Below are 12,542 nucleotides of genomic sequence, written 5' to 3'. Positions count from 1 at the left end.
AGGGGATGATGGCTGTTTGCATCTGGTCACACCCCCTTTAGGGTGGGGGTCCCCACTGGGCTGCCTGGCCAGCCTGGGTGAGGGGCTGAGGGCCGTTTTCAGACTGGCGGGTGACTGAAGCTCCCAATCTGTCCTTTTTTCCTTTTTTTTAAATTCTGGGCCAGCTTTAGCGCTGAGGCTCGGCTCCAGCTATGAGACCTCTGCTGCTGAAAGCAGGTTTCTGGCCTTTGTTTACCTTCTGTATTTGAAACAATGTTGCGGTCCTGCTGGCTGAAGCCCACGGTTTTGTTTAGCTTCTATATTTGTTACAGTGTTGCTTAGAGTGCAGCTGAGAGGTGGGCAAGGCAGACGGGGAAGCTTGGCTTCCTCCCTCACTGAAGCAAGCAAGCCTCCCTGTTCGTGTCAGCTGCCTAGCTGCCGGCCCCCATCTTGGTTGGCAGTTAATTTGCATATCTCCCTGATTAGCCAATGGGAAGGGTAGCGGCCGTATGGCTAATTACCATGTTTCTCTTTTATTAGATAGGATTATATAGGATATGCATAACCAATAGACACAGACAATAGTGTGGTGAAGGCCTAGGGTGGGGCAGGGACTGGGAAGAGGGGCATAAAGGAGGGAAGAAATTAAGAGACATCTGTAACACTGTCAACAATAAAAATATTTTTAAAAATGTTTTTAATAGTGAAGTACTGATAGCTGCTAAATCATGGATGATTCTTGAAAACATTAAGCTAAGTGAAGGAAGCCAGTCACAATAGACCACACTCATGTTTATTATTCCATTTACACAAAATGTCCAGAATAAGACAGATCATAGAAGCAGACGGTAGATTAGGGATTGCTTTAGGCCAGTGATGGCGAATCTATGACACTTGTGTCAGAGGTGACACGCGAACTCATTTTTTTGCTTGATTTTTCTTTGTTAAATGGCATTTAAATATATAAAATAAATATCAAAAATACAAATCTTTGTTTTACTATGGTTGCAAATATCAAAAAATTTCCATATGTGACACGGCACCAGAGTTAAATTAGGATTTTTCAAAATGTTGACACGCCGAGCTCAAAAGGTTCTGCATCACTGCTTTAGGCAGATGCTGGTGTGGTGGACAGTGGGTGCAGGGGAATCTCTAATGGGTACTGGGATTTATTTGCAGATGATGAAAAATTCTAACACTAGATTATGAGATTGTGGTATTGCATAACTCTTTTAATATACTAAAAAAATTAAATTGTGCCTTTGGAATGGGTGAGTTTTGTGGTATCCTATATAATAAAACCCTAATATGCAAATCAACCAAATGGCGAAATGACTGGTCACTATGCTGTGCACTGACCACCAGGGGGCAGATGCTCAATGCAGGAGCTGCCCCCTGGTGTCAGTGCACTCCCACAGGAGGAGTGCCACTCAGCCAGAAGCCGGGCTCATGGCTGGCAAGCGCAGAGGCAGTGGCGGGAGCCTCTCCCACCTCTGTTGCAGACAGGCAGTAAGGAGCTAGGGGTCCTGGACTGTGAAAGCCCCAGACTGCGAGATGTCCACCTGCCAGTTTAGGCCTGATCTCTGAGGGGATTGGGCCTAAGCTGGCAGGTGGACATCTCCCGAGGGGTCCCGGATTGCAAGAGCTCAGGCCTGACTGAGGGACCCCCCTCCCCTGAGTGCATGAATTTTGTGCACTGGGCCTCTAGTGTAAATTATATTCTAATAAACCTTTTACCAAAAAAAGTGACACTCCATTTTGTATTCCTGACAGCAGAGTGTATGAAATTATAATTGCCCATTTTAATGTTAATCAACACACACTTAGAAATTCACCAATTTGTTAAACTGGAACCGTGGCTCAACTGAAAGAGATTTTTGTCCCCCCTAGTGGACATCCAGCAATGTCTGGAGACACTTGTGGTTGTCACTGCTGGGGTGGTGGATGCCACTGGCCTCTAGTAGAGGTCAGGGGTGCTGTAAGCACGCTGTGAGGCATAGGCAGCTCCCTACGCCACATACTCATCCAACCCAAAAGGTCGCTACTGTCAAGGTGAAGATACCCCGAACTTGAAATAGCATCTTGTTTTAATTTGTATTTCTTTGATTATTCATAAGAGTAAATTTTTCCACATGTTTACCAAATAGCTATATTTTATAAATTTTCTGTTCACATTTCTCATCAATTTGTATGAGTTCCTTATATTAAGATATTAACTCTGTATTTTATTTACTGAGTTTGTTTCCTTTCAGTTTTTTTCTGGCAAATTTTAAGTTTATATTGACCATCAATTTGTTTTTGTTTGGTCAGGCATCATTTTTTAATTGTATCTAGTCTAGGAAGTTCTTTCCCCAGCTGCCTACCACTCCTCCAATAATCTCATTTGTTAAAGATATATTTTTATTGATTTCAGAGAGGAAGGAAGAGGGAGAGAGGGAGAGAAACATCAATGATGAGAGAGACTCATTGATCGGCTACCTCCTGCATGCCCCCCACTGGGGATCGAGCCTGCAACCTGGGCATGTGCCCTGACCAGGAATAGAACCTCCTGGTTCATAGGTAGATGCTCAATCACTGAGCCATGCTGGCTGGGCAATAATCTCATTTTTATTGAATTCTTTTTTCTTAGAGTTTTATCTTATCACATTTACCTTTATAAAATGCACATATAATTTATTATAATGTGTATTATGAGATAATTTTAGAAATAATTTTTTTTCTAAATAGTAATGTCTGGTCTTCTTCCATTTGGAGAAATATTGGCTTACACAGTGTATTTCAGGTTCAAGATAACCTTCAAAAAATGAAGGTTTCCAAGGGTTTATGCAAGAGAGGGCATGTGTAATGACTCCTTGTCTTCCTTAACAATGGAGTGCAATGACATTTCATAAGGTAGTTACTCGCCTCATACAGTAAAAGCAGTAGTCACATGTCGGTCTTGCAGAAATATATAAGTAAATATCAAAGCTGGAAATGGAAATTGTTTGCAGTTTGGAATTAATAATTCATTAGTTATTAATGAATTTTATGATATTAGCAAAGAGTTAGGGAAAGTGATTCTGTGTGAGTGTATTTGGTAAGAAGGAGGATAGTATTTCTAATCAAGAAATTAAAGGGGGTTGTTAGTTTATAACATAATACAGAATTTTTATGATTCTTTGATAATCTATCAGTTGAGTAAATGAATGGGAATACTTATAGATATCTTCCTATTGTTGTACAGATGGAGAATGAGTTAGATTCTGCTCGTTCTGAAATAGAACTCCTCAGAAGTCAGATGACAAATGAGAGAATCTCCATGCAGAATCTAGAAGCTTTGCTGGTGGCCAATCGGGACAAAGAATATCAGTCTCAGATAGCGCTTCAAGAAAAAGAATCTGAAATTCAGCTGCTTAAAGAACACCTGTGTTTGGCAGAAAATAAAATGTGAGTTTGTTAGCAGTATAATAACAAAGTCATATTCCTTAAATTTTTGATACTTTATTGGTTAGTAGAATTTTAAAGCTGGAATTTATATAATTTAAGCATCCATAATTAGCCATTAATTAAAATGAGCACCAGAAATATTGTGATTTGCCAAAAATTTAGTGCTAGTTTCTATTATATGTTTAGCTAAATTGATTTAAATTTAAGTTCAACCATTGTGTTGGTTGTTTCCAATAGAGCTTTGGGTATAATAAGATGTCTGGTCTAAAATATTGTCTTTAGGAAATATTATAACCAGATTAGAAAAATATACACTTCTGAAACCAGAAGAATTTTTTTATATATGAACCCACCTGGTATTGCTCCCCAATCTTTCCATTTGTCACACTGTATTTGCTTGTGTACCTATAACTGTACACACTAGGTACCTGCAAGGACTCCTGCATTCACAGAATACTGAAGACTTCCCTTAGAGCAGTGGTTCTCAACCTTCTGGCCCTTTAAATACAGTTCCTCATGTTGTGACCCAACCATAAAATTATTTTTGTTGCTACCTCATAACTGTAATGTTGCTACTGTTATGAATCGTAATGTAAATATCTGATATGCAGGATGGTCTTAGGCGACCCCTGTGAAAGGGTCGTTCGACCGCCAAAGGGGTTGCGACACAGGTTGAGAACTGCTGCCTTAGAGCATGATTGTGGCTGCTTCTTTCAGCATCCCAGCACCATTAGCAGCTTATTCCATGACCCTGCTGGAAGGGAGGGTGGAAATGCCTGCCTGGAGAATGAATATTCTATTGTAAACTTGGTCACCTCTCACCAAAAACAGAGGCATGGGGACCCCCAGCCTCTGTTCTTACCTGTCTCCTCTATAACACTTTTTCATCCAGCCTCAACTCTGCCCTCCTTTCTGAGCTTGGGGCCTGGGGAGGGTCAGGAATCATTGTCTCAGGAATCAGCCACTCACAGGAGCCCCTGACTGAGCTCAACCTGCAAAGCCAAAGCCAGTTCCTTCAGAAACTGTTTCCAGGTTATGGCAGCTGTTGCTGAGTCCTTCTTGGTCACTGCCGCAGGGCTGTTGTGCTACCTTTAACCGGTTCTGCCAGGTCACTTTCTCAAGCCAGAGGTGGAAATCTCTTAAGAAGGTAACCCTTAAAGACTACCTTCTGTTTTAGACTGGCTGGTCAGTACTGTCCCTTACCCTGGTAAACACGATCAACTTGTGTGTTCTAGAGTGCTGTCCTGGGAACAAGCAGAGAGGGTAGAGCGCTCCGCACAAGCAGCATTCGTCTCCCATCGTTATCTTCCTGATGACAGTGCGCCGCGTTATCGGGGGGTTTGTGGCATGGCTTAGCCCTAAAGGAGAGCCTGTTAAATGGAGGAGAGTGTGTGTGGGAATATCAGATTTAATTCTGAGTGTACATAAAGCACTTGGTTGATCTAATATATAACAGACCATGTGAATCATGGTGCTAGTGAATTCCAGTTTTGATTATTTGGTTATACCATTACTCAAGAGTACAATACTTTAAAGTACTTCTATAAAAATAATGTGCTATAAATAGATAATAGAGATAGATAAGAGATAATATTACTCCATGTAAACACAAGGAAACTGACACAGAGAAAGTTGAACTAATTGAGTGTGATTGGCACACCTTAAGCTTTTCCAGGCTACCTGTACATTTACTACACCTAAAATTGGCATATACGTCCATAAAGATCACAGTTTGGCTTGGATCCAGCTGAGAACATTGCCAACATGGTTCAGAAGTTCTAGACTTTTAAAAGTCTAATCAACTCTCTTACATTCTTTTACACAGGGCCATCCAGAGTAGAGATGTGGCCCAGTTCAGGAATGTCGTCACGCAACTGGAAGCTGATTTAGACATCACCAAAAGACAGCTAGGGACCGAGCGCTTTGAAAGGTAAGTTGGTCTCTATCCAGTATTTAGGCTGGGAGCATTCTTTCTTAGATAACAACAGATTCTGGTTATTCCATGATGGCTAGGTTTTAAAGTGTAAATTAAACTTCAGTTTTACTGGATTAATAATGCCATTGGATATAACGTTTAAGAAGTTCTGTTTTAAACATTTTTGCATTAGGGAGAGGGCTGTGCAAGAACTTCGCCGCCAGAACTACTCAAGTAATGCTTATTATTTGAATTCTACAATAAAGCCAAATATAAAATGTCATTCACCGGAACGTGCTCACCACCGATCTCCTGACCGAGGCCTGGATCGATCTCTAGAAGAGTGAGTGGTTTAAGGGTCCATTCTCTGGGGACCATATAGCAACATATACAGTGACTATTTGAGGATGTAAGGAAACTCAGTAACAGTCTGTCAGGAATAGTGCTATTGAAACATGATTACTTATGTTCACATAAAAAGAAAGTATTTTGACTATTAGTTTTATATAAATATTCCAAAGTGAAAGATTTCTATTTTATCTGTTTACATAAATTTTATTTTTAAAATCTGATTTTCTTTTTATTTCTACATCCATTTGTATTACATTTTTATTGAATTTTTAGAGAGAGAGGTAGGGAGAGAGAGAGTGACACACACACAGAGAGAGAGACAACAATTTGTTGTTCTACTTATTTATGTATTCATTGTGGATCAAACCCACAACCTTGGCATATCTGAAATTTTACTGCCTATATTTTCTTCTAGGATTTTTTTGGTTTTGTGCCTTACATTTAAGTCTTTTATCCATTTGAGTTCACTCTTGTGTATGGTGTAAGTTGGGGTCTAGTTTAAATTTTTTTTTTTGCATGTATCTGTCTAATTTTCTCAACACCATTTATTGAAGAGACTGTCTTTACTCCATCTTATGCTTTTGCCTCCTTTGTCAAATATTAATTGACCAAAGAGACATGGATTGATTTCTGGGCCGTCTGTTTTGTTCTATTGATCTATATGCCTGTTCTTTACCAGAACAAGGCTTTTTTAAAAAATTACAATGGCATTGTAGTATAGTTTGATATCAAGTATTGTGATATCTCCAACTTTGTTCTTTCTCAAGATTTCCGAGGCTATTTTGGGGTCTGCTTTGTTCCATATAAAGTTTTAGAATATTTTTTCTGGATCTTTAAAATATGCCATTGGTATTTTAATAGGAATTTAGTTGATTCTATAGATTGCTTTGGGTAGTATGGACATTTTAATAATGTTAATTTTTCCAATCCATGAACACAGTAAATGCTTCCACTCAATTTCTTTCTTCAATGTACTATAGTTTTCAAAGTACAGGTTATTATGTTTTTTGTTGTAACAGTAAATGGGATTATTTCTAATTTCTCTTCCTGAGAGTTCATTATTGGGGTATAAGAATGCGGGCTGATTTCCTGCTACTTTGCCAAATTCATTTATTATATCAAGTAATTATTTGATGGAGTGTTTAGGGTTTTCTATGTACAATACCATGTTATCTGCAAACAATTGAAAGTAAAAAGTTTTACTTTCTTCTATCCTATTTGGATGGATGCCTTTTATTTCTTCATCCTGTATGATCCCTGTGGCTAGAACTTATGTTGAATGTGAGTGGTGAGAACAGACATCGTGTCTTGTTCTTGATATGAAGGAAAATGCTTTTAGTTTTTGCCCATTGAATATGTTGGGTATGGTTTTGTCATATGTGGCCTTTATTATGTTGTGGTATGATCCCTCTATTACCACATTGCTGAGAGTTTTTATCATAAATGGGTTCTGGGTTTTATCAAATGTTTTTTTCTGCATGTATTGATATAACCACATGATTTTTATTCTTCATTTTGTTTATGTAGTATATCACATTTATTGATCTGCAAATATTGTACCAACCATCATCCTGGAATAATCTTACTGGATCATGGTGCATGATCTCTTTAATGTATTGCTGGATTTAGTTTGCTAATATTTTGTTGAGATTTTTAGCATCTATGTTCATCAGGGATATTGGTCTATAGTTTTATTTCTTTGTAGTGTCTTTATCTGGTTTTAGAATTAGGATAATGTGGGTCTCTTAAAAAGTGCTTGGAAGTCTTCTCTCCTCTTGAATTTTTTTAAATAGTTTAAAGAAGGATAGGTGTTAGTTCTTCTTTAAATGTTTGGTAAAATTCACCTATGAATTTTACCAGGGCTTTTGTTTGTTGGGAGTTTTTTCATTGCTGCTTCAATTTTATTAGTTGTAATAATCTATTCAGGTTTTCTGATTCTCCTGATTCAATTTTGGAAGACTGTATTTCCTAGGAATTTATCCATTTCAATTTGTTGTTCAATTGTTGGCATATAGTTGTTCATATTATTTTCCTATAATCTTTTGTAATTGTTACTTCTCCTCTTTCATTTCTGATTTTATTTATTGCATCCTCTTTTTTTCATTTTCACTCTGGTTAAAGGTCTGTCAATCTTTTTTATTGTGTCAAAGAACCAGTTCTTGGTTTCGTTGATCTTTTGTATTGTTCTTTTAGTTTCTATGTCATTTATATCCACTGTGACCTTTATTATTTCCTTCCTTCAATTTACTCTGGGCTTCTTTTGTTGCTTCTTTTCTAATTCCTTTAAGTGGATGGTTAGATTGTTTGTTTGAGATTGTTCTTGTTTCTTGAGGTAGGCTATCTTTGAGAATATTTCATGTGTACTTGAGAAGAATGTATATTCTGCTGTTCTGGGATGAAATATTCTGTAAATATCAAGGTAGTTTTCAACTACCCTATGTATTTTGATTGGAGTATTTAAGCCACTTATATTTAAAGTGATTTATTGATACTTACAAATTTATTGCCATTTCATTCTCTGTAATCTCCTCTTCCTCCTCCTCTTCCTCCTCCTCCTCCTCCTCCTCCTCCTCCTCCTCCTCTGCCTCCTCCTTCTTCTTCTTCCTTCTCATTCTCTTTCTTTTTCTTCACCTTTAAGAAAACCCTTTAACATTTCTTATAATACTGGTTTATTGGTAATCAACTCCTTTTGCTTTTTCTTGTCTTTGAAACTCTTTCTCCTTCAATTTTAAATGATAACCTTGCTGGGTAAAGTAGTCTTGGGTATAGGTCTTTGCTTTTCATTATTTTGAATATTTGATGCCAATCCCTTCTGGCCTGAAATGTGTCTGTTGAGAAATCAGCTGACAGTCTTATGGGAGCTTCCTTGTATGTAGCTAACTGCTTTTCTCTTGCTGCCTTTCAGATTTTCTCCTTATCTTTAACCTTTGCATTTTAACTATGATGTGTCTTGATATGGGCCTCTTTAGGTACATCTTGTTTGGGACTCTCTGTGCTTCCTGGACTTATGTTATTTCCTTCACCACGTTAGGGAAATTTTCAGCCATTATTTCTTCAAATAGATTCTCAATACATCTCTCTCTCTCTCTCTCTCTCTCTCTCTCTCTCTCTCTCTCTTTCTGGTACCTCTATGATGCAGATGTTGTTATGCTTCATGTTGTCCCAAATGTCCCTTAAACTATCCTCGTATTAGAATTTTTTTCCTTTGCTGCTCTAATTGAGTTTTTTACTACCTTGTCTTCTAAATTTCTGAATCAGAGTCTACTTCATCCAACCTACTGTTTGTTCCTTCTAGTACAGTGATGACGAACCTTTTGAGCTCGGCATGTCAGCATTTTGAAAAACCCTAACTTAGCTCTGGTGCCGTGTCACATATAAAAATTTTTTGATAGCCGAAACCGGTTTGGCTCAGTGGATAGAGCGTCGGCCTGCGGACTGAAAGGTCCCGGGTTCGATTCCGGTCAAGGGCATGTACGTTGGTTGCGGGCACACCCCCAGTAGGAGATGTGCAGGAGGCAGCTGGTCGATGTTTCTCTCTAATCAATGTTTCTAACTCTCTATCCCTCTCCCTTCCTCTCTGTAAAAAATCAATAAAATATATTTTTTTAAAAAAAATTTTTTTGATATTTGCATCCATAGTAAAACAAAGATTTATATTTTTGATATTTATTTTATATATTTAAATGCCATTTAACAAAGAAAAATCAACCAAAAAAATGAGTTCGCGTGTAACCTCTGACACGCGTGTCATAGGTTCACCATCACTGTTCTAGTATATTCTTCATTTCAGATACTATGTACTTCCTTTTTGACTGGTTCTTCTTTATGGTTTCTGTATATATTTTTATGCTTGCTATCTCTTTGTTGAAGTTCTCACTAGTTCCTTTAGCATCTTTGTAAACATTTTTTTTTTTAACTCAAACTGCTTGCCCTCATTTTATTTAGCTCTTTTTCTGGAGATATCTCCTGGTTTGTTTGTTTTTTGTTGTTGTTTTTTTTACTTGGGGCATGTTTCTTTGTATCACTATTTTGTCCATCTCCCTGTGTTTGTTTCTATGTATTAGGTAAATCTATATCTCCCAGTCTTGGTAGGGTGAACTTATGTAGTAGGTGTCCTGTGGGACCCAGTGGTCCAGTCTCTTTCCTCATCTGAGCTGGGTGCTCTAGTAATGTCCCTTGTGTGTGTTTTGTGAGCCTTCCTGTTGTGTTTGAGTCTTGAGCTTGCTATTGGACTGTTCATTAATGAGTTTGACACCCAGGATGGCTGACTATGAGGATTGTTCCTGATCACAGAGTATGAGGTGCTATGCAGGTGCTGACCACATAAAGTAGAATTCGCCTCAGCAGGGTCTGGTGCCTGCCAAGATCTCCCTTTGGATATGCCACTTGTGCAGTTAATTGGATCCTGCTCTGATGTTGTCTGAAGCTGGCCACTGGGTGTGTTTGTTCTGGGGCATTTTGGGAGAGACTCTGGTGCAGGTCAATGTCACTGTGACTGGCTCAGAGCTACTTGTTGGGAGCTACAAAGTTATTCATAGTTTGTAGCTGCCTCTGCTGGGCCTTGGTGTGTGTGGAAGACCAAGCTGCACACCAAAGCCAGCTTCCACTAGCACCAAGCCTGGGGACATGTCAGCAAAAGTTGCAAGGCATCTGCAGTTCTTCCTTTGCCGGCCTCCACCTGCTGACTGCCTTCAGTCACTGGAATAGCCTCTTATAGTACTTGAATTGCATGCAGTAGGTTGTCAGTGAGTCACCAGGTAGGGAAAGTGGTGTTCACCAGATTGATACAAGTTCAAACTCTTACCAGTGCTGGGTCAGAGACCATCAGCAAAAGTCCCGGGATATACAAAGTCTAGCTACCACCTGCCAGGTTCCTGCAGACCTTTGTAGTGGGGCAGAGTCTCAGTGAGTGGTGAGTAGGGTGAGGCCAGCAGAGTTTTTCAAGCCTAAACAGACCAGCATTTGGCCAGTTGAAGGGAGGGCTCCGTGCAAGAAAAATGGACCTCATCCTAGAGCAGGGGTGGGCAAACTTTTTGACTCGAGGGCCACAATGGGTTCTTAAACTGGACCGGAGGGCCGGAACAAAAGCATGGATGGAGTGTTTGTGTGAACTAATATAAATTCAAAGTAAACATCATTACATAAAAGGGTACGGTCTTTTTTTTTTTTAGTTTTATTCATTTCAAACGAGCCGGATCCGGCCCACGGGCTGTAGTTTGCCCACGGCTGGTCTAATGTATCTCCCTTGATGGGAAGGCACCCATCAAGTTCACAGGAAAGTGGGGGATTGACTCCACCCCAAAGCCACATAACTCAGTCAAGGATACCCCTGAGTCTGCTGGGACCTCTGTACCATGGCCCAGTCAGCTGACTCCATGAGCTCTGCAGGGTGTGGCAACAGGGAATTGAGAGGATAGGGCTTTTGTATTCCCTCAGGCTGATGCCATAAGGAAGGGAGTGCTCCACCCAAAAAAGATAGCGTCTGCAGTTTGAGAATGGGACTCAGCACAGGGATCCTGGCGGCTGCCCCTTTGGCTCTCTCCCAAAGTTATAAACCCATCTCTCATCACAGGCCTCTAGTCTGCTCTTCCCTCTCTCTGCTGGAATACAGGGTGACTGGCTGTGAATAAGATTTTGTGCATTGGTGCTCTAAGAGGATGTCTGGTTCTTAGAGGACCCCTACCTCTCCATACAGGGCAGAATCCCTGCTGGTTTTCACAGCTAGATTTTATGTGGGCTCTTCTTCCCAGTTCTGGTGCTCTGGGCCAGGGAGCTAGGTGAGGGCTTGAGACCCCATGCTTCTCATGGGGAACCCCCTGCAATTGAGATATCCCTCCAGAACCTCAACTGCCACCTGTGGGTGCAGGCTGGCCTTTTTCGTGGCTCTGCCCTTCTTACCATTTTTGATGTGGCTTCTTCTATTAATCCTTGGTTATAAGACTTCTGTTCAGCTAGTCTTTACTTGACTATTCAGGTTGTTCTATATTTAGTTGCAATTCCAGTTCTGTCCTTGGAGGAGGTGAGTGTAAATTCCACCTACTCTGCTGTCATCTTGAATCTTCTTACTTAACTTTTGCTGTTAGTTTTAAATGGTATCCTTTGATGGCCACCTATTATTTAGACAATAAATTTACTTAATTTGCTTTCCTCCAACCACTGGTCTGTTTCTTGTCCCTTTGCCTTTTCCAGGCTGTCATATAAATGAAATTTTATCATATGTAGCCTCTAATGGCTGACATTCACTCAGCATAACATATTTGAGATTTCCCCAGGTTTTCATGTGCTTCAGATGTTGTTGCATATTTCTTTTAACTGCTGAATGATATTCCATTGTGTGGGTGTACCAATTTTGTTTTATTTTACTTTTTATCTATATATATAAAGAGCCAGGGGCCGTCACATCCAAAACAACTGAACAGATGACCAAACAGGCTGCGTGGGGTGACCAGGCCGGCGGGGGGGGGGGGGGCAGTGAGGGGCAATCAGGATGGCAGAGGGGGGGCAGTTGGGGGGTGACCAGGCCCAGCAGGAGGGGGCAGTTGGGGCCCACCCAGCCCCCAAGGGTGGGCAGTGAGGGGCAACCAGGGCCGGCGGGGGGGCAGTTAGGGGCAATAAAGGCTGGCAGGGGGCAGTGGGGGGGGACCAGCCCCCCGGGGGGGGAATTTGGGGGTAATTGGCCCCCCGGGGGACCCAGTGGGGGCCCCCCAGCCCGGCGGGGGGGGAATTTGGGGCAAAAAAGCCCAGCGGGGGGGCATTTGGGGGCACCCAGCCCACAAAGGGGGCAGTTGGGGGTGAGTAGGCTGCCAGGGGACCCAGTGAGGGGAGACCAGCCCGGCGGGGGGGGGGGGGGAGTTAGGAGTGACCTGGCCGG

The 12,542-nt window shown here is 40.9% G+C and overlaps 1 protein-coding gene across 12 annotated transcripts in view; it reads left to right on the top strand.

Moving 5' to 3' along the window:
- LOC102419227 (testis-specific gene 10 protein-like) overlaps positions 1-12,542 on the top strand; it is a 142,529-nt gene that overhangs the window by 117,529 nt on the left and 12,458 nt on the right. For all 12 annotated transcript variants that reach the window (XM_023761507.1, XM_023761508.1, XM_023761516.1 and 9 more), the window contains 3 exons: positions 3,203-3,405; positions 5,231-5,335; positions 5,514-5,663. In XM_023761507.1, coding sequence (XP_023617275.1) covers positions 3,203-3,405; positions 5,231-5,335; positions 5,514-5,663 — 458 coding nt within the window. The remainder of the gene's footprint in view (positions 1-3,202; positions 3,406-5,230; positions 5,336-5,513; positions 5,664-12,542) is intronic.

Source organism: Myotis lucifugus, unplaced genomic scaffold (genome assembly GCF_000147115.1).
Source record: "Myotis lucifugus unplaced genomic scaffold, Myoluc2.0 scaffold_210, whole genome shotgun sequence".
In the NCBI taxonomy this organism is placed as follows: Eukaryota; Metazoa; Chordata; class Mammalia; order Chiroptera; family Vespertilionidae; genus Myotis; species Myotis lucifugus.
Note: the sequence above shows the minus strand (reverse complement) of the source record. Positions and strands in the feature narration are given on the sequence as shown.